General features: G+C 43.2%; 1 protein-coding gene across 9 annotated transcripts in view; it reads right to left on the bottom strand.

Annotated features, from left to right (window-relative positions):
- WWOX (WW domain containing oxidoreductase) overlaps window positions 1–22,856 on the bottom strand; it is a 674,139-nt gene extending 651,283 nt beyond the window's left edge. For 2 of the 9 annotated variants that reach the window (XM_065567632.1, XM_065567633.1), the window contains exons 1-4: window positions 22,644–22,854; window positions 16,439–16,503; window positions 14,753–14,810; window positions 8,844–9,022 (exon numbers count right to left, since the gene is read on the bottom strand). In XM_065567632.1, the coding sequence (XP_065423704.1) occupies window positions 8,844–9,022; window positions 14,753–14,810; window positions 16,439–16,503; window positions 22,644–22,750 (409 nt within the window). In that variant the 5' untranslated portion in view covers window positions 22,751–22,854. Of the gene's footprint in view, window positions 1–8,843; window positions 9,023–14,752; window positions 14,811–16,413; window positions 16,504–22,643 lie in introns of those variants that run through there. The other 7 variants (XM_065567635.1, XM_065567634.1, XM_005300567.4 and 4 more) reach the window with 5 other exon arrangements.
- Between the last annotated feature and the right edge of the window lie 1,074 nt (window positions 22,857–23,930).

Genomic DNA, 23,930 nt, shown 5'->3' with positions numbered 1-23,930 from the left:
GGCTCCTGAAGAATACTGTACTTTTCCAACACTCTTCGACTAACGCCACTTCAAATCGAACAATTAAGGTCAAGACCGTAACTCAAGAGGTTCTGGCTCTGCTGCCTTCTGTGAACCCAGGCTCTTTATCTGTCTTAATCTTCCTTCACAGCCCCAGAATACCTACTAGAGTTCAAATGGCCCAAACAGAGGACCAACACAAACAATGTCCACCCACCCCTTGGCTTCTGGATTCTCTCCCAATTCCCTGTCCCTTATTCAGTATAGTGGCCCCAGGGGCGCTCCTCTGGGCCTTCTTCTCTGGGGTCTTTTTCCCTGCTCCAGGGACTACTGCAGGAAACTGCCCTTTCCTGCAGCATCTTGCTGCAGACCTGTCTTCTGCTCTGGGCTTCCTCTCTATGCTCAGCTCCTTTCTCAGCTGGGACTCAGCTTGGGTGGGGGGGAGGGGAGAGAGGCAGGCCCAATCTCCAGGTACCGTAATTGAGCTTTCTAGTTCCAGTTAGCCCTTTCATCACCCGTGTGGGATATATATACCATAACAATGCGTTTAACTGGAGCAGAGAGATATTCCTGAGTTTCCAATGGTCTGAAGATCATATTCCCCTGAAGGTACCAAACCTCAAATGTGTCACGGATCCAAGGCTGAATGTGGCTAGTCCACTGCAAATGATTTTTAATTTTCTGGACAAAGAGTGAGTTGAATTTGTGATTTTTGGAGAGCAGACTGATTTTCAAAAAAATGGTAGATGTTCCATACTGATCACGAGTTTGAAATGTTAAAGTTCCAGGTGAGATGGATTAATGGGCTGAGAGCAAGTAAGACAGTCAAAGGTGCATGATAAATACAATCACCTAAACATCACGACCACCTATGATCAAAATCTCATCATCCATACATTATCATGGTGACAGTATGCAAGTTAATAGATACTTACTTGTCAAGATATGTTACTTTCTTGGGGTGAGTAAAGTTTTACAAAACGGATGTATTTAGGAACACACAAATATCATTTTGAAGCAAACCCTAGCTGTAACACTTGCTACTGAGAATACACTTCATTACATATACATTCCATTCAGAAGATACATAATAGCTATGCCCAAAGCGAAGAGTTTTAGCTAATAGTACTGAGAATGTATTCCCCAATTCCATAGCCTGATGCACAGATACTACTTGTTTGTTTAAGCAACAGAAGAGTCATCAATGGGTATAATATAATTCAATTTAAGAAAGACTAAAGGGATAGAGCTGCTACCTATATTTTTGTAGTTAAGATGAGCAATGCAGGTTGCTTAGTGTTTTCTTTGTTTATATAAGCAAGCCTTAATGAAGCATGTCCTCTTCTCTTGAGACTTAAATTGTAGTTAAAAATGGTAATCCAAGACAGACTTCTGGATTTTAAAACTTAATACTATACTCAAAACTAGGCACTAATTAAGCCCTCTATTTAATCTTTATTAACAGCTGTCTCGGGCTAGTGTTCTCGTAATGACATGCAAGTCAAACTCCAGTACACCAGGCAGAGCCCACCTAGAACCACAGGTAATTCAGACAAGAGTGAAAGAGAAAGTAAATACACATCTTTATAAAGCCTCTATAAATCCAAGGGCCAGTTATCCAAAACAGATTAATAAACTATACAGCAGATGCTTAATTTTGATATATTAAAAAAAAAAAAACATATCCTCGTTCTTGGCACCAATGTGATGTTACAAAACTTTTGTATTCGCAATAGTAGAAACAAGATGACTTTTTACACTACAAGTCTGCGGAGAATGAAAGCTCTCGTATGTGTTTACAATGCCTAGTAGAATAGGACCTCACTCCTGACTGGAGTCTCTAGGAGTCTGTAATACAAAATAATATTCTAGTTAACAAAAGTATTAATACACAGTTACTGGTTTTGAAATAGTGGAAATGTTTGCAGATCAACTAAGTTTATGGACTGAAAAAAGGCTTCGTAACTCAAGAGTTAAGAAAATGCAGCACGGACAGTTCATGTTCAGCACAAGAGTTTTTGGAATTTTTTCAGTATTTGGTTAAAAAAGTAAGCTGCACAAAGCCAAGAATGCTTTTAATTTTCTGAGGTCACCTCTGTTTGATCTGGGCATCCCCTAAGATATGTAATTAATAGATTGCTTATGACCTTGATATAACCAAAATAGGATTATTTCTTGTTCTTTGAATACAAAAAGATTCTGTGCATGATGGTTTTGTAAAGAGAAAAAATGAAACTTTGTGATTAAAAGAACAGTCTCATATAAGATGGCTTCTTAAAAAAAAGAAAAGAAAAGAAAAAAAAAAAAAGTGTTTTCCGAAGTCTGCACCAGCACAAAAAAGATACACATTTTGTCCGTCTACAACAGGGGTCAGCAACCTTTCAGAAGTGGTGTGCCGAGTCTTCATTTATTCACTCTAATTTAAGGTTTCACGTGCAAGTAATACATTTTAACCTTTTTAGAAGGTCTCTTTCTATAAGTCTATAATATATAATTAAACTATTGTTGTATGTAAAGTAAATAAGGTTTTTAAAATGTTTAAAAAGCTTCATTTAAAATGAAATTAAATGCAGAGCCCCCCATATCGGCAGCCAGGACCCAGGCAGTGTGAGTGCCACTGAAAATCAGCTTGCGTGCCACCTTTGGCACGCGTGCCATAGGTTGCCTACCCCTGCTCTACAATATGCCAGTAAAACAGCATAAGTAGTACTGTGTCATTTATATTTTACTGTTCTTATATAGTCTAATATTCACAATAGATTAGGTAACCAATGTGTACTGTAAAAAAAAAAAAATGAAGCTGAGGTACATGTAGTTTCAAGGTCATTTAGTTTAGCCTTAGATGAGCCTTAAAATGTACAGTAATATTTGTGTAATTCAGCTTCCTACAAATATATAAACCACAGCATTGTCTCCCTGATATTAAAAACAAATACTACTAAAAATATGTACATTGTGTAATCTGGCAGAACTGATTGCAAACAAAGTTGAAAATATTGTATCTTCTTATAGACTAGAACTCAATGAAACAACTAACATACTTCTCATACTTTGAACTTAAACACTGATAATTAAAAACACATAATATACATTACAAAAATTCAAAAGTATTTAACAAAAAACCACAGAGGAGGGAAAAATATAAAAGCTCTCTTTTGTTTAATATTTTCAAAGGCCAATACAGCCCTCTAGTGGGAAAAAAAACAAAAAAAATTAAAGAATTATTTTTATTTGTATGCACGATACAAACTAAAGGACTTTTTCTTTGTAATCAAACTAGGGTTCCAGTCCTGCAAAAATTTAACTACAAATTAACCATTAGCTATGTATTTCAAGTAGTCTCATTGACTTTAAAAGCACTACTGTGTGTGTGTGAGTAAGTCTCTGCAGGAATAGGGTCTGTTTCTGAAATTAGATGGGTTAATATTACAAGACCATTCATGGCTGAAGTTAAAATTAATCATAATATAGTGTTGCAGCACACAAATAATTAACATTTTTCTGATGCAATATTTAGAACATGAAAATTCAGTCATGGCTAAAACTAATCAAGATCTAAAGAATGTTTATCACATGGCTAAAAGAGATCTGTAAAATTAAAGGAAGAAAAAAGTTTGATATTTACCATCCTCACAACACAAACACGAGCTTTAATTTTAAAGAAGTTGGTAAGTATTCACTCCCTGATAAAAATCTAAGTATTTTAGAAAAATTGCCTCAAGCAACTAGTGGATATATTTAGTAAATTCTTTTCACCATAAGTTTTACATATTTTCACTTATTCATTATTTATCCTAAATACACCTGGGGGCCGGGGGGGTTATTTCTTGAATATGTTTTATGGTAGTCTTAAAAAAAAAAAAAGAGTAAGTACAAAAAAATATATAAAGATATGGGAAAGCAGCCATTAGATAAAACCAAGAAATCTGAACTTGAATTCCATACTCTTGTTAACAAGTTTTTCTCATAATGGAACCTGCAATGGATTAATTGTTAGCTTTAAATAAGAAGATAGACGTTAAAGGAAATATCTGATGGGAGGGAGAAATAATTTGTTTGAGAGTTGGATATACTAAAAGAGTTGCAGAAAATATACCACCACTTCTACAGTTAGTAGTACAGCCATAAACTGTTGAACTGTACATCAGTTTACATCAAGTAAAATAAGGAACATCACTTTAAAACAGTGTTTCTCAAAAGCCAATGGGAGCTGCTGGAAGCGGCGGCCAGTATGTCCCTCGGTGCTTCCAGCAGCTCCCACTGGCCCGGAACAGCGAACCACGGCCAGTGGGAGCCGCGATCGGCCGGACCTGCAGACGGGGCACGTAAACAAACCGGCCCAGTCCACCAGGGGCTTTCCCTACACAAGCGGCGACCCCAGTTTGAGAAACTCTGCTTTAAAAACTACACAAGTGTTCTGTAATCTTCACAACAGATTTCTGTACTAGATATAATTTTTCCCATTTTATAGATGAGCACAGACGTCAAAGACAATAAGTGAAATCCTTTTCCTGTTAAAAATCAATGTGAGTTTTGCCAAGGACTTTGACGGAGCCTAGATTTCACCCAATATTTCCCAACATGAGATCCTAAGGTTGAGCACAAAAATCAATACTCGGGTAACTAAATAAGTGGCTCAACTTTCACCGGTGTATGGCACCTACAACTCCTAGTGGCTGCCGTAGAAACTTTGTCCCTGTGAATAACAGGCAACTTATTTAATTGCCCTCACACAGATTTAGTTGCTTAGCTTTTGGGGCCCAACTGTACATAAACCTAGACTAAAGGTGAAATTTTGGCCCCTTTGAAGTCAATGGCAAAACTCCCACTGACCTCAATGGAGTCATGATTTCATGGTTTGTCGCTCATCCACACCCTGAGGTGGAGTCTAGCATGCAATACTATAACCAAGTTTTTCAAACCTAGATAATCTGAAACTCCTGTCCAGAAAAGGATTGCATTCCCTGGAGTCTATGAATTATAGTGACAATTCCCTGAATTATCTGACCTTCCTCAATGCTCCCATGACAGTCAGAACACAGAAATTGTAAGTTTAATATGCTTGAGACCCCAGAAGTCATTTTGTTTTTACACACTGTATCTTTGTTTTTTCCTCCCTTGCCCCTCAGTGACAACAGTGACATTATACACTTTGAGAGTGATTTTTTTCACGTGCATTTACTAAATCGGGATGATTACACAATAAAATTCTAGTAATTAGTAACCTGCATAAGCTTCCATGTATTGTACCTATTGATAAATTATTAGAAATATCAGCCCAAGAACAGTTTGGGCTTTTTACCTTTAGCATAATCAACTGATGTGTGTTGGTGAATGAAATAAGGTTTTTATTCTGGGTTGTTTGGGCTTTTTTTGTTTGAACTCCATCTTTTTTGCTCAACTCATTAATGTAAAAGGTCGAAAGATACGTTTTAGCAAAAAGAAACAATGTAATGTGTTTAAAATATATGTTTGGCCTTTAGGAGCTAACTGCCGGTCATATTGAAATAAACGAAGTTCCCCACCCATGATGTGCAGAAACTCCGTTCACGGAGACAGTCAAATCAGTCTTTAAAGTATGTTGCAAACTGATTTTGATAATGAGACGCATTAATATTTCATTATTTTTTTAAAAAAAACATTCAAGTGCTTCTGACCTTATGAAATTTCAAACTGCCAAGATTTTCTTTTAATCACTTTTTAGCTAGTGGAACACAGCAGCATTTTCCTCTAGAACATCCAATCAAACTAAAAAACACAGAACAGAGTACTTTTTTTTCAGAGCATTATACAACCACTAATTAATCCTCAGAACACTCCTGTGAGATAGGGAAGTACTATCCCTGATGCATACAGAGGACAAGTTACTTACCCAAGGCCCCACAGGATTACAGGGGCTGAACTGGGACTAGAATTCAGAGTTTAATGATTTCTAGTCCTATCTCAATCTTCTAGATAGCCCCGTCTCAACAGATCTTCAAGACTTACAAGGTACATCCAAACGGCCTGGACAAGAACATTAGCAGCCACACTCTATGGAAGTGAAGGAAGAGAGCTCCCCTTCACAGTAAGCAGTGAAGGAGAAAGCAAGCCTTATGCTTAGGCCTCACAAAATCAGGACAACTCAGGGTGCCCAAACAGCACAGGACTCTACTTGATCCCCCTGTACCCAAGTCCCAATGGCCTCACCCTTGAAACATCTTGCTTTCTGGCAGTTGGTAACTGGTGCTGGATGTGGAGATGGAACCTAAAGTGATGTCGAAGACATTACGGCATCTGAGAAGTTTGAGGCTCATTGGCCATGTCTTCACCTCAAGCATGCACATATGATGCAAGTTCGACTGAGAAAAACCATCTGGACTTCAGGTTTCTGAACCTTATATTGTCACAATTTGAAGCAGCACAGGTCCAATCTTTTGTTCACTCCATTAATGCCACTAATGTCATTTGTTGCATTACCCTGACTGTTGCAGAGGCTTTAAAATAAACAGAGGGGTGGCTAAGGATCAGGCCAACCATGGGGTCTTGATCATCCAGGTACAATAGAATTGCTGAGTAATCTGCTCTATGAGGGTGAGAGAGTGCTGAATGCCAATTATTCTGTGCAGCCTTTTCAGATGCACTTTTGTAATTAATACTACAAATTTTCCAGTCAGACAGGAAGCCTTATTTATTTGGCTAGTTCCCAAGATGAGGAAAACGCTCCAAATAAAAAAGAGCAAACCGCAAAACAAAATACTCAGATTTTCAAACAGTTCACATAGTCAGCAATACTTCCTGCCTAATCTCGCACGCCCACTTATGCTTCCATTCTCCTCTTAATATACAGCAGAAACCATTTATCCATCTAACTGGGACCAGGGCCAGATCGGATAATAAAAAATTCGGATAATGCAGAGAATGGGCAAATGCGAGGCTGCATCGCCATCTAGCAGCCGAAGGAGAGATCGCCCACTTCTGGATCTGTGCGTGCTGGTAGTTCAGTTAATACAGAGAACCAGATAATGGAGGGTCGGATAAACAGGGTTCTAAAGTAGTTGCCTGTTAGCTTGATAGGTTAACATGTTGCAGCTCTCCGTATATAGTAGCCCAGGGGTCGGCAACGTTTGGCACACGGCTAGCCAGGGTAAGCACCCTAGCGGGCCGGGCCAGTTTATTTACCTGCTGATGTGGCAGGTTCGGCCGATCGCGGCCCCCACTGGCCGCGGTTCGCCGTCCCGGGCCAATGGGGGCGGCGGGAAGCGGCGTGGGCCGAGGGATGTGCCGGCCGCGGCTTCCCGCCGCCCCCATTGGCCCAGGAGGCGAACCACGGCGAGTGGGGGCCACGATCGACCAAACCTGCCACGTCAACAGGTAAATAAACTGGCCCGGCCCACTAGGGTGCTTACCCTGGCAAGCCGCATGCCAAACATTGCCGACCCCTGTAGTAGCCATTGGTAGCAAGCACTTAGTCCCGAGGTGCATGTATTTAGCTATGACCACCCAGAACTGCAAATTGGATGGGGAAAAGGCGGAGAAACCACAATACAAATCCAGACATCCTTTCACAAGCATCACAAATCTGGATGAGGTGTTAAACCCTTTGACTACAGTATCTCTATAGAAACGTGGAACACTATTTCACTCAACATGTTCACATGATAAGACTAACCTCACCTGGTTTAAGGCTGAGAGAGAGAAGAGCTAGGTTATTTCTGAGATATACAGTTTCAGATTATTAGCAATGGACTCAATTAAAAATACTCTAAAGGGGAGCAGGAGAAGCTTTGATTTACCCCCCCAAATTTTATATACTTTTAAATGTGAACATTTGATTAAACAAATTTAGTTAATTACATAAGCAAATTTGCTGCATAGTATTGCAAGCTCTGGTAATGTTTACATAAATTTAAAGTTATTCAGTCAATGATATAAAATCTCCCCAAAACAGATTTAACCAAGACATGTGCTGACAATAAGAAAAATTTAGAGCTTGTTATAGCCTGAAAATACTATTTCAGAGAATGTTCCCTTTCAAATGATTTAAGGATGAACTGCACCAAGGAAATTCAGACTGACACTTGGTCCAAAAATCCTCTCATTGTTCAAGAGAGTTGCAAGCTGGCCATGGGTCCCGAAGGTGCAATCTTTGAAATATTTTTTTTAATGTAATCTGCTTCTGTTTTTAAACAATAGCCATAACTTGCATAAGGATATTTCCAATGCAGTTGTGATGGCTCTACAACTCAAAATGTAGACCACAAAAAAGAACGAACAGCAATTTAAATTTTAAATAAAATTTTGGAGGGCTCAGTGGATTATCTGCAAAGGCCTGAGAGAGAACCAAGTTTAATACCTAACCCTCATCTAACTGTGTCTCAACAACTTTGGCTCTTTCAAAAAATCAAACAGCAGAAACAGAAGAGATATCCTATACAGTTTACTTTTACTACAATCACAGTGGCAACGACTCAAACCAAGGTAATGGCTGGTGCGGGGGGAAAATGACTGAAGTCTATGGGAACCTCTTCTGAGAGAAAAGTAATTAAGCCCTTCTTAAACTTCATTAAAAATTAGTATTTGTAAAAAAACCTGATCAGTAACTTTAAAAAATGCCTTAACTATACACTGTCTACACCTATTCCAATGCCACCATACAACAAACTACTGTAGAAGATGATCAGAATGATTTTGGGGATCTAATTCTCAAAGCAACTTAATCTTAGTAATAATGGATGTGAATTCAATCCAGAATTAAAGGGTGAATGTACATTTTTAAATATACCTAACCAATGTTAGGTCAAAACTACTTGCAACTAAATGAACCATAATATTTTACTTACTTAAGTGTCACATTGACCTACCTATTCCAGAATTCGCTCCAGTGATTATAACCACTTTTTCACTCAAATCACGACCCTGAAGGATTTCCATTGCAGTACTGTTTCCATCATATCTCTGTCTAGTAGTAGACTTCATTGGATTATCTTCAACTGTAAATGCCAGTCTGGGGTCAAGGTATGTAGTCCTTTTGTTTATATGACTGTAAAAATCAAAAACAAGATTTCAAACTAATTTTTGTTTCTTCTATGCTGTGCAGTAAGGTTGCAAGCACTAGGGAAACACTGAAGTGTTGCCAATTTTCAACAATAATCATGTCTTATTAATACCAAGAATGTTGTTAACAGACCATGTGACTTGTTCTCTCCTTTTTACCTCAGGGACAAAGCCCTTTAAGAGTTATGACTTGTCTATACTTGAGACACTACCTCCACAAAACGGGAAGGGTTCTTGCATCACCTTAGGTAATCCATCTCCCCGAGAGGCAGTAGCTAGGTCAAAAAAAATTATTCTTCCATCAACCTAGTGCTGTCTACACCAGGGGTTAGGTCAGTATAGCTACATCTTGCAGGGGTGTGCATGTTTCGTACCCCTGAGAGACATAGCTATGCCGATATAAGTTCCCAATGTAAACCAGCAGTCTCCCATTGCTAACTGCCATACCCAAACAGTCCGATCTCATGAGAGCTGTATGGCTACTCTTTACTACAGAACAGTGGAAAGAGAGAGAACTCCGTTTTCAATGCTCAGATGCTTCTAACGCTGTCATCTTTTGGCTGAAGTGAAATCTAGCTTTCCCTTTCCTGCTGCAAGTTGGAGGCCTTTAAGATCAAAGAATAGAAACAAAATAGTCAAGAGCCTACTGATTCCAATATAGGATCACTTATGCTACTTCCCACTTCTCACATCTCATTTATGCTTGCTGTCTGCATTCTACTCTTCACAGCAAGTCATTCCAAAATGTTTTGCTTGTTTTTAAGTGACATGTGAGTGTAATAATATTTAGCATTTCTAAGTGCAAAATTATCTTCATCTTCACTCTGTTTGAGAAGGTCAAGGCACTTCACAAACTTTAACAAATTAAGCTTCACAACACCTATATAAAGTATATGAAGATTATGATACCCAGTTCACGGGGGGGGGGGGGGGGGGGGGGGGGGGGGGGAAGGGACCAGAAGTGAGTCAAAAGAAGTTTAGTCTGTGGAGGAGCTGCAACTAAAACTCAGATCACACTTGGCTCCAATTCCAGTGCTTCAACCACACCTTCATCCGATCAAAGTAACTGTGAAATATGCATCCATTGCTGACATCTCTTTCAAGTAATATTTCAGTACTCCACAAAAACTCCACCCCCTTGTTAAGAAATGGCAGTTCCACCTTGTTGCACAATGGGAGAGGTTATCCAAAAAAAGGGAGAGATGTGCTTGAGTCAGTTTTATTCCCATGTGATCTGCTAACAAGCAGCGGGGCAGGACGCAGCCTTAGCCAGGCTTATCTGAGAGTGCCTGCTTATATAATTCTCTCTCTCTCCAATGTGAGCTCTTTATTGCTTTGCTAGTGTCAAGTTCTTTTTACAATATGTTCTGAATTTCAGTGTGCTAACTCTCTGTCAAATGAGAGCTGGTAAGATACTGCTGCACAGACTTTTCCATTTCCCCCTCCCCCTGCTCACTGTGACTGGGTCCTGGAGGTGAAATCCTGACCCCACTAAAATTAATGAGAACTTTGCCAATGCTCCAAAGGGCTATACCGCTGGACTCAAACTGTAGCAGCATCCACCACTACTCCCCAGCCAAATAAGCTGGAGGAGGAACAGAAGCAGTATCTTCATCCTTGGTCAGAGCCTTTCCCCAGGAACAGTAGGACTAACCTGGCAGAGCAGTTGAGCCAAGTGAAATTCAGAATTTCTGTCCCACTGGAAATTCCAGCATTTCAACTGAAATGTCCACATTTTTCACCAAACAGAAACTCCCACAACAATTTCAATTCAGAAGAGATTAAATGTCACATTGGATGAGGGGAAAGCAGTGGACGTGTTATTCCTTGACTTTAGCAAAGCTTTTGATATGGTCTCCCACAGTATTGTTGCCAGCAAGTTAAAGAAGTAAGGGCTGGATGAATGGACTATAAGGTGGACAGAAAGCTGGCTAGATCATCGGGCTCAACTGGTAGTGATCAATGGCTCCATGTCCAGTTGGAAGCGAGTATCAACTGGAGTGCCCCAAGGGTCAGTCCTGGGGCCGGTTTTGTTCAATATCTTCATTAATGATCTGGAGGATGGCGTGGATTGCACCCTCAGCAAGTTTGCAGATGACACTAAACTGGGAGGAGTGGAAGATAGACTGGAGGGTAGGGATAGGATACAAAGTGACCTAGACAAATTAGAGGATTGGGCCAAAAGAAATCTGATGAGGTTCAACAAGGACAAGTGCAGAGTCCTGCACTTAGGACAGAAGAATCCCATGCACTGCAACAGACTAGGGACCGACTGGCTAGGCAACAGTTCTGCAGAAAAGGACCTAGTGTTACAGTGGACGAGAAGCTGGATATGAGTCAACAGTGTGCCCTTGTTGCCAAGAAGGCCAACGGCATTTTGGGCTGTATAAGTAGAAGCATTGCCAGCAGATCGAGGGACGTGATCATTCCCCTCTATTCGGCATTGGTGAGGCCTCATCTGGAGTACTGTGTCCAGTTTTGGACCCCACACTACAAGAAGGATGTGGAAAAATTGGAAAAAGTCCAGCGGAGGGCAACAAAAAGGATTAGGGGGCTGGAGCACATGACTTATGAGGAGAGGCTGAGGGAACTGGGATTATTTAGTCTGCAGAAGAGAAGAATGAGGGGGCATTTGATAGCTGCTTTCAACTACCTGAAAGGGGGTTCCAAAGAGGATGGATCTAGAGTGTTCTCAGTAGTACCAGATGACAGAATAAGGAGTAATGGCCTCAAGTTGCAGTGGGGGAGGTTTAGGTTGGATATTAGGAAAAACTTTTTCACTAGGAGGGTAGTGAAGCACTGGAATGGGTTACCTAGGGAGGTGGTGGAATCTCCTTCCTTAGAGGTTTTTAAGGTCAGGCTTGACAAAGCCTTGGCTGGGATGATTTAGCTGGTGTCGGTCCTGCTTTGAGCAGGGGGTTGACTAGATGACCTCCTGAGGTCCTTTCCAACTCTGATATTTTATTCTATGATTTTTAATGGAAACACTTCAACTTTCCTAAAATTGAAGTGAACAGAAATGTTTCATTTTGAGTCACTTTAACATTAAGCTGCATTTTCCTATTGTAACGCTTTGACTCTTGGGAATTGCATTTCGGATGCTTGTGGCCCCCATTCTTCCCTCTGTGCCAGGCTCCCTAGCCAGGCCACATTTCCCTGTGGTGAACCAAGCAGAACTTGATCAGAGGGAAATCTACATTCAATTATGGGAGATGCAGTCCTCCAGGGAGCTGAGCTGAGCTCAGCCCAGCCCAGCCTATAGGAGAGACCAGGGCTTGAACTATAACTCCCATAAAGCAATCTGCTGAAAGAGAAATGCAATTTGATATTGTATTGAACTGATTCAAAATTCAGTTCAATAAATCTTCAACAAAAAATATTCTATTTTGGGTTGAACTGACCCTAAATGAAATACTTCATTTAGATTTCCCTTCCCAATGGAAAAAAATGAAAGTCTGGGGGGGGGAAAAAACAAAAAAACAAAGATTCCCACCACCCGCTCCATGGAAAATTTCTGTTTTGCAGAAACTGCATTTTCTGTCAGAAAATCATTCTGACAAAAAAATTCTCAACTCATTTCTGATCAATGATCTTCACAACACCTGTGCGCCCCTTGTGTGAGCAGATTCTACAGTTTGGACTGTAAATATTCTTCCCTCTCTGCTGATTCATTGTTTACTGAAACTACCTCCCTTCTCCTCTCTACCAATGTCTATTTAAAGCCAGACTCAGTATTCCTTATGATCCTTCCTACCTTCCTCTTTTTCCTCTCCCTGCTCCTATGAACTCACCCCTCCTGCCGTTGCCCCTTGTTCAACTTCTCTTTCCTTCCTCCCAATCCCCCACGTCTTTTAGATTGTAAGCTCTCTGGGGCAGAGATTGTTCCTTCTGTTCTTCACAGCATCCAACACATTTTGAGCACTACCATATTGTAAAAACAGACCAACCAATTATGGAAGCTTGGCGGTCCATATAAGCAAAATCACATATAGAAAGTGTGAAACTGGCTTTGCTTTACAAAAACTGATCCATATAATTATCTCTCTGAGCTGAGATCACGAAATCAAGTGCCTATTGTATTTCTTAAATTACTTTTCTGGCTAAGAAGAGACAGCCTCACCTACCTACACTTTGAAGAGGCAGGAATTTTGGTCTACTAGAGTGAAAATTTGTTGTATAAAGAATTCACAATTCTTTCTCTCCTGACTTTACAACAGAGGATATTAACATATCATTGGGTGTTCTCTTTGGGAACCCAATCTTCACATGGAGTTATCTTTTGAATCACTCCATTATTCCTCATTTCATTATTATTGTTATTTCCCAAATTTGTTTCTAGATTCTTTCCACCTTCTGTTTAGCTAGGAGAGGATGCTGGAAAGCTATTGATATCACAATTACAGTAACTCCTCACTTAAAGTCATCCTGGTTAACGTTGCTTCCTTGTTATGTTGCTGATCAATTAGGGAACATGCTCGTTTAAAGTTGCGCAATGCTCAATTATAACATTGTTTGACAACTGCCTGCTTTGTCTACTGCTTGCAGAAAGAGCAGCCCATTGGAGCTAGCTGGGGAGGGCTTGGAACCAGGGTGGACCAGCAGCCCCCCTATTGGCTCCCCTAAATTCCCTGTGTGGCAGCCACCCAGCAGGCTATCAATTGTCAGGCAGTTCAGCTGTCCCTCCCCCACTGCCATGTGCTGTTCCTGCCCTCTGCCTTGGAGCTGCTCCCCAGAGCCTCCTGCTTGCTGTGCAAGGCGGGGGCGCAGAAGGGGTGCTAATGTCAGGGTGTCCCCCTCCCCCCCGCTCCTTTACCCCATCCACAGAACTGGGGGCAGGGGTACGGGGGGGGTACGGGGACACGACAGGGCTCAGGATGGAGGGAGCTTGCTGGCAACAGCTGCTGTCTCAACTCGCTGATCTAGTTAAAGAGGCAATGAACTTAGAGTGGGGTCAGCGTACTTAAAGGGGTAATGCGCGTCTCTCTCTCACACACACACACACACGGTGTGTGTCTCTGTCTCTCTGCCATGCTGTTTCCCCACCCTCCATTCGTGCGGCCTTGTAGAGTGTGAGGCTACATTAACAACGTGTTAACCCTTGAGAGCTCAGCCAAGTGCTAGTTCATCATTTAGCAGCAAGGCATTCCCTGGGAAATATCCCACCCTCTGACTCCCCCACGTCAACCAAGATTCACAATCATCATTGCTGTGTACAGTATTACACTGTTTAAAACTTATACTGTGTGTGTGTGTGTATATATATATATATATATATATATATATATAAAAATATATATATATAGTCTTTTGTCTGGTGAAAAAAATTTCCCTGGAACCTAACCCCACCATTTACATTACATTCTCATGGGGAAACTGGATTCGCTTAACATCGTTTCACTTAAAGTAGCATTTTTCAGGAACATAACTAACACGTTAAGCAAGGAGTTACTGTATTCTGTTATAGAATTAAGTTTAAGTCACTCTCAATTCTGCACTACAAGTTTATACTTACGTTTACATGAAACAATTTATTAACTTGGTGGGGGAGGAAAGATTTATTACATGCCTAAAACTTTAAAATATTAAGTTTTTGTTTACTGGTTTCTGTGCATTTAACTCAAAGAATCATGGCATTGCAACTCACTTGAGTGGTCCAAATCTTGTATGTGTCATCATCCCTTCTATTTATTCATGATCTATGTTTTCAAGTACTTACTCCACAAAGTAGACTTGTCCATTTTCATCTGTTTCTTGCTCCCACCCATATGGCAGATCTAGAATACAGAAAACATATCTCAAAGCATTTTCTACAGGAAGTCTGAACTCCTGGCATTGCTGAATATGGGAAATATATACAAGCATTTCCATCCCTAGTACTCCTACCTGCTTGTCTTGAACACTGAAGCTAAGTTTAAAAACAAGAACTGCTCACAAACCATCAAAACAAAAGGAAAGGTTCTCAGAGGAAAGGTATAATATTCAGGAGATCTAGAATAAATAATATGGTGTGGCATATGGTCATTACTAACAAGGATATAGAGACGTTTGCAGGAGGCTAGTAATCCTTTCACAAACGACTTTACTTGCAGTACAAACCCACAGGGTTTGATCCTGCCTTGTAATATGTTGCACATGTCCCATGCATCTTGGGCAGAGCTGGTGTGAATGCATGATCAAGTATAGCAGCTATCAAAATACTGGATTCTGCAATATTGTATATAATGCACATTACATATCTAAACATGGGAATAAGCCCCAGTGTGTGGGGGACAATACTATTATAGGAGGTGATATGTTAAAGGAAAGAAATGATAAAAAGTATAACAGAATATTTTCCTACAAACCAAATCTTATTATAAAATACTCATTAAAATATTTAAATCAAGGAATTTTCCTGCTATTTCAAAGAAGCTAAACTTGTCTGAAAATATTAGCTGTAGTTCATCAGGGTGGTGGTTTAATATACTGAAAACATTCTAATTAGGTATGTGCACATTATTGACAATATATGAAACATGAGACATCGGCAGCCCATGATAGCCTATCCCTTTCTTTAATGGCTTTAAAGATTTTACTGACACAATAAAAAAAAAAAAATCACATTAAAAAAATTCAAATTTAGTGATGGAGTCCCTCCTTGGCATGCCTATTTATAATGCTCATCCTCCTGCCCCAACCAAAAAGTTACTAATATCCCTTTAATATTAATCTACTGAAAATGTTACTATCATGCATCATCTAGTCTTAATGTAGGACTGTTTTTCTGTATACATAACTTTGCCTCCTTTAAAATGCACTGTTTTTATTTATCCTCTATGTTTATTGAAGCTTTCCCCTGATCAACAATCTTTTTGCTAAGCAAGATGAGATCATACTAGTAAACAAGGGATTTTATTCTCTCCAGTGCTGGAGCTCAGCTACCACAGGGGGAGAGAGGTTTCAGGGAGCCAGTTTGGGTTCCCTGATTCTCAGAGCATTCTAACTTGAGCCACTGACAGAAGGTCCTTAAATGGGCATTTTCCCAGTGGCAGATTACTAAAGTTCTGCCACGCTCTCTTCCTGCCCACTCCTTCCTTGACACACACCCAAGTGACAGAAAGGGGCCATAATGCAATTTACGAATCTTGCCATGAGTCTCTGCATCCATTACAAGGACAGTAAACAGAAGACCTTGGCACTTCTGCCTATTATTTGCCTTTATGTAGAAATAAAGTCATGCAAACTAATCCTCATGCACAGACCCCTGGCAAACATGATGGGCCTTGGTGAATGAACAGGGCTTTACTTATATAAAGTAGCTGACAGGATTGGGGCCAAATACAGCATAAATCGGCCATCTAGATCCTCCATCCATTCTGATCATTACTTGTAACTTACTGTGTTACAAAAGCCCAACACAAACCTCCTGCAATGCGTTTTCTCTTTCCAGATTTAGGATGCTCCCATTGGGTTTTCTCTTCAAGATGACTGTTTAAAAATAAAGAAAGAAAGAAATGACAATTAAAAAGTAACTTAAAGATGCATTTCTATTATTTACCTTCAATAAAATATATTACCATAGCAGTGTTCTTCCTGCATTCTGATTATATCTTTTTATGGTGTAAACCTCTGAGGAAAGAAATATATTCCCCCTACATATTAATAATATCCCCTCCGTTTAAAAGAAGTTTCATGAGTGGTGTCTCAGGTAACTAGATTCTACGGTGCCAAGCTTTTGAGAAAAACCCGAGTCACACAGAACAGAAGCCACTACAATTCAAACACAAGTTTGGATCCAAGTCTCATCTCTCAGGCTGGCAGGGAGCAAATAATCCCTCTGGATGATTAAAGAGCAACATTAATAGACTCAGAGATTGTGTACAAAAGGCCGCTGGCCTTAAGGGGAAGAGCACGAAACATGCAATCATGAATGGGATCCACATTATAGAAAAGTTTGAAGTCACAAAAATCCCTTTTGAAGTTTTGCCCAAGTAATTTTCATATGCAACATGTGATGTAAAAGAGTTGAAACTTCCACCTTAGCAAGCGCAAATCATAGCAAGTCTTAAAATAAATGTATTAGTGAGCCCAAAGGGAGGAACAGTACTTAATTATAGGCCAGCAAACCACTGATTTATTCATTAATTAGTTCATTTAATAAGGTGGAAGATGGCAACATATCCCATCTAGAGCTATTATTCACTTGAAAAATATTCATTTGAACATATTTAACAATACCACTTAGCTTTCTACATTTGGGCTCAGGTAAACAAGCAGGGCCAAATTAAAGCATATAGATTATAGACTCATGCTTACAACACCAGCTTGTTATTGAATCAGAATCGCTTCATCTAAAAGAAAAAGGACATTTCTAGCCCTCACATCTGGGAAGAAAAGCTTGAAAGCATGCCCCAAGAGTAACTGCTGCAGTGGTGTCTGCCCAAGTCTGCAGGTAGCTAGAAACAATGGCTCTGTGAAGTAGGACTTGACCCTGCATCTCAATGAGGTGTTAACCCACTGCTCTGGGGGCCTCTGCAAACACGAGAAGAAAAGAGTAGGATGAGCAGAAGAAAAGAGTAGGATGGACTAGACACGTTTACCTAAGCTGAAACACTCCAGCAGCTGGATTAAGTTCTGCTGCTGCATCCCTGATACTACTTGTGCATCTCAGTGGGAAAGAAGAAAGAGGATACCTTTCAATGCCGCAGGAGAAAGAAGGGGCCCCATTCCACTGCCCCTCACTCTCTACCAGTGTGTGTGCATACTAGAAATATTGAAAATGTGATCACATTCGTACAAAAATTAATGATAGGATCAATATAAATTTCTGACACCCATGTATGCAGAGGAATAATGTTACTTTACAATGCATACTGGTATGTTACTAGAATACTTGGTCAATACTTATACATGCAGTATAAAGTTAGATATTTCTGGTAAAGGGAGAAAATACAGATACATGTTAAAGCTATTGTCAGTGAAGTAAACTTATAGGAAGAACTGTGAATAAATAAGGCCCTGAGCATGCAAGAACTGTGAGGATGCAGAGCCTTTAGACCTTATTTCCTATACATGGCAAGTGTAACATTAATTAGGAAGTTAACAGGTTATTTAAAAAAAAATTGCCATATAAATATCAGAGATCAAATTATAATACTTACAAATCAAACATTTTCTTTAAAAATAGTCAGCTATATTTGCATATATTGGGTCAGATTTTCAGCTCGTGTAAACATGCACAGCTCCACTAACTTAAATAGAGCTAACCCAACACCAGCTAACAGTCTGACCCACTGAGTGAATTCTTTTGCATAAGGTACTTCCCCTGTGGTTTAGTATATTGTTTTAATTATTGAAAAAAAATAAAGTAATACACACACACACACCAGATCTATATTAGGAGTGCTTTACCAGTATAGCTATACCAGTATCCCACACCAGGAAAGCACTCCTAGTGTGGCCACAGCTTAGATCAGCGAAGCTGTACTTAGCCTTGGTATAGCAGGGGTTCTCAAACTGGGGGTCAGGACCCCTCAGGAGGTCGCAAGGTTTAATAGGCAGCAGGTTTAGAAAAAATACAAGGAAGTTCTTCTTCATGTAGCGCACAGTCAACTTGTGGAACTCCTTACGTGAGAAGGTTGTGAAGGCTAGGACTATAACACCATTTAAAAGAGAACTGGATAAATTCATGGTGTTAAGTCCATTAATGGTTATTAGCCTGGATGGGTATGGAATGATGTCCCTAACCTCTGTTTGTCAGAGGATGGAGATGGATGGCAGGAGAGAGATCACTTGATCATTGCCTATAAGGTTCATTCCCTCTGGGATACCTGGCATTGGCCTTTGGCAGTAGACAGGATACTACTGGGCTAGATGGACCTTTGGTCTGACCCGGTACGGCCGTTCTTATGTTATATTCTTATTACGTGGGGACAGGGCTGGCTTTAGGCCAATTCATCCAATTCCCCTGAATTGGGCCCCACCCCTAAGAGGGCCTCGCGCCCAAGCCCTGGTACTGGGGTAGCCCGGCTTCCCCAGGGGGCAATTTAAAGGGCCTGGAGCCCCAGGCCCTTTAAATTGCCACCCGAGCCCCACTGCTGGAGCCCTGGAGTAGGGCTGAGGGGCTCTGGGGGCTATTTGAAAAGTCCGGGGCTCCCGTTGCTTCTACCATCCCGGCCCTTTAAATAGCCACTGGAGCCCCGCCGCTTCCCCAGGGTTCCCGCGGCTATTTAAAGGGCCAGGACGGTAGAAGCAGGGGAGCCCTGGGCCCTTTAAATAGACACCAGAGCCCTAGGGTAGCGGGGGGGCTCCGGGGGCTATTTAAAGGGCCGGGGCTCCAGCTGCCTCTGTTGCCCCGGTCCTTTAAATAGCCGCCGGAGCCCCCTGCTTCCCCAGGGCTCCCTTGTCTATTTACAGGGCTGGGGCGGTGGAAGCAGGGGAGCCCCGGGCCCTTTAAATAGCCCCCGAGCCCCGGGCTGCTGCTGCTACCCCAGTGGGCAAGGGAGGAGGAGGGAGCACTTACCGTACAGGGTGGGCTGTACCCGCATCCCCTGCCCGCAGCCAGCCCCGCACCCCCTGTCCTGCCCACATCAGCCCCTATCTCCAGCCAGTCCCGCACCCCCGGCCCGCAGCCAGCCCGTCTCCAGCCAGCCCCACACCCCATGCCCGCAGCCAGCCCCTGCTGCACCCCCTGCCCTGTCTCCAGCCAACCCCTTCCGCACCCCCCTGCGGCCCTGCTCAAAGCCAGACAGCCCCACACACACCCCTGCCCACACCAGCCCTGCACCCCCTGCCCTGCCTGTAGCCAGCCCCGCACCCCCTGCCCTGTCTCCAGCCAACCCCTGCCACACACACCCTGCCTGAAGCCAGCCAGTCCCGCACTCCTCTGTCTCCAGCCCTGCCAACCCATGCCGCACCCCCCCTGCAGCCTTGCCTGAAGCCAGCCAACCCGCCCCACACACCCCTGTCTCCAGCCAGCCCCACACCCCTTGCCCTGCCTGACCCTACCTCCAGTCAGCCCCTGCCCTGCCTCCAGCCAGTCCCATGTCCAGTGGTGCCCTACAGTTCCCAGGGCAGTAACCCTGCACACCTGCTTCAATGAGGGGGGCAAGGAGCAGCTGGGACCCACACATGTGCACACCCTAGGGTGACCAGCCAGCCCCGCAAGTGTGAAAAATCAGGATGGGGGTGGGGGTAATAGGATCCTATATAAGAAAAAGACCCCAAAATCGAGACTGTCCCTATACAATCGGGACATCTGGTCACCCTAGCACACCCACAGGGAGTGGTGGGGACCCACACATGTGAAACGGAACTCATTTCTAGTTCAGGCCCATCTTTTTAAAAAAGAACTTTAGGTAGGGTTAACATACATCTGTATTTTCCCGGACATGTCAGGCTTTTTGGTTCTTAAATCGCCATCCAGGAGAAATTTTTAATTTAAAAATTCCTCCCGGGAAAATGCGGATGTATAGTAACCCTATTGGTACAAAAAAATACATACTTTGGCACATCCCTTAAATCAGAACTTTTTATAGGGAACCGGCTGCTAAGAAATGAAAGGCATTTTTTTACATGTTTTTTTTTCTTTTAGTCATCCCTGCCAGGGCCCCGCCAAAAACGTTCGAATTGGGCCCCGCACTTCCTAAAGCCGGCTCTGCGTGGGGGGGTCGCGAGCTGTCAACCTCCACCCCAAGCCCTGCTTTGCCTCCAGCATTTATAATGGTGTTAAATATATAAAAAAGTGTTTTTATTTTATAAGGGGGGGGGTTGCACTCAGAGACTTGCTATATGAAAGGGGTCACCAGTAAAAAAGTTTGAGATCCACTGTGGTATAGCTTATTACAGCCTCCCAAGAGAAATAAGCTATGCCAGCAAAAGTGAAGTTTTGTCACTCTACACTAGGGGCTTTTGCCAGCACAATTATGTCTGACAGAGATCACATGCACAGGATCTTACCTAAAGACATGCTAGTAATGATTACCGAAAGTTGGGCTCACTGAAGTCAGTGGGAATAAAGGAAAAGTTAAAATCTAGACTGAATGATTTAGTTTGTGGAGAATTTTTTTTTTTTTTTTTATTCTCCTCACATGCTGGACACGCTAGGAAGTGCATTTGCGGGTGCAGAAGTAGGGAGAAGAGAAGTCATCTAACAGTACACAGGACAAAACACTGCAACTACATTTTTTTCCTTCCACAAAGGGAGATCATGCTAGCATTATAACCGGAGGCCATCATTCAGACTTCAATACAGATTGACTCCACTGCCATTCCAGTTAAGGGAGCTTTAATAGAAAAGCAGGGAAATTTTCCTCTCCCAAGTCAGCCCTGTAGTGCATCCGCTCTTGCTAAATGCCTAGAATATGGCAATGTCTAGGGTTAACATTTTCATAATGGCACGGGGTGGCAGCTATGGGCCCATGAATCACCCGGCCAAAACTCTGGCAAACCTCAACATCCAGATTGAGCTACACCCCTATTTATCACTTCCAATAGCCACCCATACACAGAATATTATAGCACCTGTTTCTCCTCTCCTCCTGCACAGAACAAAATTGAGAGCACCATGATCCCTTATGTAGGACACTATTGCCCCCGCATATGTACACAAATATTCCAAAAAAGTTATATCCTCAGCCCAAAAACTGAGCAGCAATATTGCCCCCAAACACACCCTGTGTTACTGCCCTCCCACTGGAGTTTTACCCCTTTTACGTTGAGCTCTATCATTACCACTTACCAGGTAAGAGACTACAGCTACACCTATGTGTACTTAGTATTGCACTTATTCATCCCCATATATAAAGCAGAATTTATCCCATTCCCCCATCCCAGGCTCCTCTGATGTGTAGGGCATTTCTGCCCCCTTCCCATCTCTGTATCCAAGGTATTTATTCTCCTACACACACCCCCATTACCGTAGCACCTTACTGCACCTAACACACATTAGTAGATCTATCACCACAACACCCCATGAGGTAAGTATCAGATCGGGAAACTGACATGCAGTGAAATAAGTGACTTAACTAAGTCGAGTTCTCATGACCCTCCCTCACTCCCTCCCATATAGAGCTCTCTCACCCCCTCTACCCTCTCCCCCCCCCCCGCCAGTTTATGCTAATGTCACTCTGTGTAGGGAAGAAGCAGCTCTCTGCCCCCGCCCACACACACACACACACACACATCTAGGAGAGGCAGCAAGGATAGATGCAGAAAGCAGCTAGTGGGTCTCCATGCCCACGCCCATCCCCAGGGCAGAAGAGGGAGAGGGATGGGCAGCTCCCTGCCTCCCATACCCGGGGCGGGAGAGGGAGGAGCAGCTCCGTGCCCCTCCGACCCCCAGGGCAGGAGAGGGACGGGCAGCTCCGTGCCCCACCCCTCCCCAGGCCAAGAGGGGGAAGGGAGGGGAAAAGGGAGGAGCAGCTCGGTACCCGCCAATCCCCAGGGCGGGAGCGGGAGGAGCAGCTCCGTGCCCCCCATCCCCGGGGCGGGAGCGGGAGGGGCAGCTCCGTGCCCCCCATGCCCGGGGCGGGAGCGGGAGGAGCAGCTCCGTGCCCCTCCGCCCCCCAGGGCAGGAGAGAAGAGGGGTCAGGGTCAGCAGGGTCCCGGCGCGGCAGGTGCCCCCTTACTTGGCATAATAAACCCAGCCGTCCTTGGTGGTCCGCTCCTCCCAGCCGGGCGGCAGCTCCTCCTCGCTGTCCGTGTCCTCCAGCCCCGCGTACTTCAGAGCAGCCATTGGGCCGAGAGGATCCAGGCAGCCCCAAAGCAACCGCCACCGGCCCGTTCCCTTCGCGGCTCCGCCCCTTCCGGTGGGCCCCGCCAATCGCGTGGTGAGGGGAGCCCGGTGCCCCCTGGGAAATGTAGTCCGGACAAGTGGGGCGCGCCGGCCGCCGCCGGACAGGTGCAGGGCGTGCGGCGGGCTGGGAGAGACGGGCGCAGGGAGCCCCACTCCTGCGAATAGACACGCTCCCGGGTGCTGCCCCAGCGGGTGTCCAGCCCGCAGGCACGGCGCCTACAGCTTGGCTGGAAAGCCGCGATTCTCAGCCCGCCTCCCCTTGGCGCTGTGGCATGAGAGGCTGGGCTCACAGTCTGCCCGAGCGCGGGTGCAGTTCTCACGCTGGTGCCTCCACGGCGGCTCAGCGTTTGTGCGAAAGCGCGAGTTCATGCTGGAATCGTGATATCGCCTGACTCTCTCCGCCTTTATTGCAGGGTGGGTGCGGAGAAAAGCGGGAAGTCAGTGGAGCCTAAAGGTTCAAAAACCCAAAGGCAAAGAAATCAATTGCAGCACTTAAAAAATCTTCATTTTAAGCCAGTTTCATCATTTAGGGGATTCAGTCTCTGGTTGTTTGTACATGGTGGATTGGTGCAATTGGAAAAGACCAAGACCCACTGCATTAAATAATCAAACAAGATAGTTTCCAAATTGCCTGTTGGTATCTGATCATTGAACATATATATGAGGATCACTGAGCTTGCTAACTTTTGTACACTAGCGGGTGCCACAGATTTACACTACCTGATGATTTATTTAATCGCTTTTTGGTTAGAAGGAAAAATCATTGATCACTGCTTTGTCCTAAACCACTTTTTGCTCCCTTTGCCCATTTTAGTTTCTCTGGCTGCCAGGCCAACATTGCATTACCTTGCCCTTACTGAGCTAGAAATACATTTGTCATTTCCTCAGAGCTAATAACTGCATCCAAAATGACACTTGGATAGGTCTCAGCGCCTGCCTTTACTTTACTGCAACTTAGGACCACTCAGCACGGCCAGTGCATGGCCCATTTCCCAAGACTGGGCAGCAAGATGACTGCAGTGATGTATGGGTATTTGCTGACGATGATGACTATTGTGTCCCTTTTGTATTAACTCTCCAGCCATTCATTCAACTTTGAATCATGGAAAGTAAATCATCA

This window comes from Chrysemys picta, chromosome 14, assembly GCF_011386835.1.
Source record: "Chrysemys picta bellii isolate R12L10 chromosome 14, ASM1138683v2, whole genome shotgun sequence".
Taxonomy (NCBI): domain Eukaryota; kingdom Metazoa; phylum Chordata; order Testudines; family Emydidae; genus Chrysemys; species Chrysemys picta.
The sequence above is the reverse complement of the archived record's forward strand: the minus strand, read 5'-3'. Positions and strand labels throughout refer to the sequence as shown.